The following is a 2,289-nucleotide window of genomic DNA, read 5'->3' as shown; positions in this document are numbered from 1 at the left end:
TTTTTTTTTTTTTGAGATGGGAGTTTTGCCCTTGTTGCCCAGGCTGGAGTGCAATGGCTCGATATCTGCAACTTCCACCTTCTGGGTTGAAGCTATTCTTCTGCTTCAGCCTCCCAAGTAGCTGGGATTACAGGTGAGCACCACCACACCCAGCTAATTTTGTAGTTTTAATAGAGATGTGGCTTCACTATGTTGGTCCGGCTGGTCCGGAACCCCTGACCTCAGTTGATCTGCCTGCCTTGGCCTTCCAAAGTGCTGGGATTACAGGCATGAGCCACTGTACCCAGCATCAATTTGTTTCTTACTTTAAAACCCCAAACTAAGGAAAACTGTAAAAAAAAAAAAAAAAAAAAAAAAGTAAGTGGTTAATTGAGTTTTACTGCTTTTGTATTTTTTCTCACGATTTGGGGTTATTTTACAAAGGCTCATTTCTCTATGATGGAAAGTTGGTGTGGTTAATCCAAGTATATTTTGGAAGAAAAGTAAAAACCAAACTAGAGAAATTATTTATTGGCAGACTTTCCCAAACTAAATACAAAGACAAAATTCTTCCTTCTTGCTGTACCAAAGATAAATTACCCCTTTGTCCACAGTTGTGGTTTTATATTTACCTGTTAGTGAACATGTTCTAAATAGAATTGACTGTGTTATTATCTACATATCTGTTGTTTTTCTTTTCTCAGAAATATTCCCTTGTGAGAGTAAATCTTTACTATAGCTTTAGACGTATTGAGTCCCACTTAATAGGGAGATCCAACTTTTGATGTATAGTCCCAACTAAAGGACTAGGGAATAAGGAACTTAAAATACCACCTTTCCTTCACATTCCTTCCTACTACCCCTGCCCCGGAATTCTCTATCCATCTACTTGGTTTACTGGGTTCATTGTTGTAGGTACTGCGCTCAGCTAAATCTTGGTATCTTTTTTCCCCTTAGGCTACTTCTACACAGACATAATCAATTTTTGACTATTTGGCAACCAAGCATCATTAAAATCCTCTCAAACTTCTAATTGCGAAGAATCGATAACATTTGAAGAAGTGATAACATTTCTCTGAACAAGAAAAGAAGTGACTGACCACATTTTAAAAGTACTCTGGCACTGGTGCTGTGTTTTCTTACCTTCCCTAAATTTGAAGAACTATGGAGAAGTGGTACTTGATGACAATAGTGGTTTTAATAGGACTAACAGTACGGTGGACAGTCTCTCTTAATCCTTATTCAGGTAATACATTTTTATTGTTTAAAAGAAAAGGAAATTTTCCTTTGAATAGGTGTTTGGGGAAAAGTTTGCTGTTTTCTGACCAGGACAGAGAAGAATTTCAGGCCTTTTTGATACGGTTGAGAAAATACATTTAAATGCCTAATTCTGGTAGAAAAAATATGTATAAGAGCTAAATAGAAGCATGCACTTTGTGATGTGAAAAAGCAAAAATGTGTTCTAACAGGTAAGATGACAAATTGAGAAATGATTCTGTGTTAAACATTGAATAGGAAAATGAGCTAGCACTTCAAGGGAGGGGCGGAGTCTGTTTAGGGCAGAGAAGCATATTACTAGATTAAAGGGAAGTAATCAGGAGACAAGAATAAGATTGGGAGTGAGGGAGGGGGAATTGATGGAGTATGGTTCTGGAGACTGTTGGATTGGCTTTAATTTAACTCTGCAGGTACCTATTTAGCGCGTTTCATGTTCCAGGCACTGTGCTAATTTCTGAAAATACAAGGTGAATATCCAGTACTCAGAGGGCCCACATTTTAATAGTTATGTGGTCACAACACAAGGTGATAATTATAATGTAGAAGTATGTGTGAGGTACAGAGGTGATAGAGAAGTGAATGATCAGGATGCATTAGGGAAAACTTCAGGAAAGATGTTTGAATTCAAGGTTTGAAGGGTGAGTCAGAATTTTCTAGGCAAATGAAATGGAGAAGGCATTATGAGGTATAGGAACTTGTGCAGCAGACATGGTGTTACAGAGCATGGTTATTATAGGTATTCAGTATTTGAGTAGCATAAAAGGAAGTAACAAAAAGGATAAGGAGAGAGTGACTAGACAGTCGTTTATATAGTTAGCTGGGCAAATTATTTGGTTGTAGAAAAATAACTTTTATGGTAGTGAAAAAGGGTCGCAGGAAAAAGAGATAGGTAAAGAGAAAAATGAGACAATAATAATAGTTATAAGAGTGATGATAAGGCCGGGCGCGGTGGCTCAAGCCTGTAATCCCAGCACTTTGGGAGGCCGAGGCGGGTGGATCACGAGGTCAAGAGATCGAGACCATCCTGGTCAA

At 38.2% G+C, this 2,289-nt stretch overlaps 1 protein-coding gene across 4 annotated transcripts in view; it reads left to right on the top strand.

Moving 5' to 3' along the window:
• The window catches only part of ALG6 (ALG6 alpha-1,3-glucosyltransferase), a 72,989-nt gene that overhangs the window by 3,125 nt on the left and 67,575 nt on the right, over positions 1 to 2,289 (top strand). For 3 of the 4 annotated variants that reach the window (XM_037743119.1, XM_017541555.1, XM_017541553.2), the window contains one exon: positions 937 to 1,225. In XM_037743119.1, coding sequence (XP_037599047.1) covers positions 1,144 to 1,225 — 82 coding nt within the window. In that variant the 5' untranslated portion in view covers positions 937 to 1,143. The remainder of the gene's footprint in view (positions 1 to 936; positions 1,226 to 2,289) is intronic. The other variant, XM_017541556.2, reaches the window with a different exon arrangement.

This window comes from Cebus imitator, unplaced genomic scaffold, assembly GCF_001604975.1.
Source record: "Cebus imitator isolate Cc_AM_T3 unplaced genomic scaffold, Cebus_imitator-1.0 Scaffold135, whole genome shotgun sequence".
Lineage (NCBI taxonomy): Eukaryota > Metazoa > Chordata > Mammalia > Primates > Cebidae > Cebus > Cebus imitator.
Note: the sequence above shows the minus strand (reverse complement) of the source record. Positions and strands in the feature narration are given on the sequence as shown.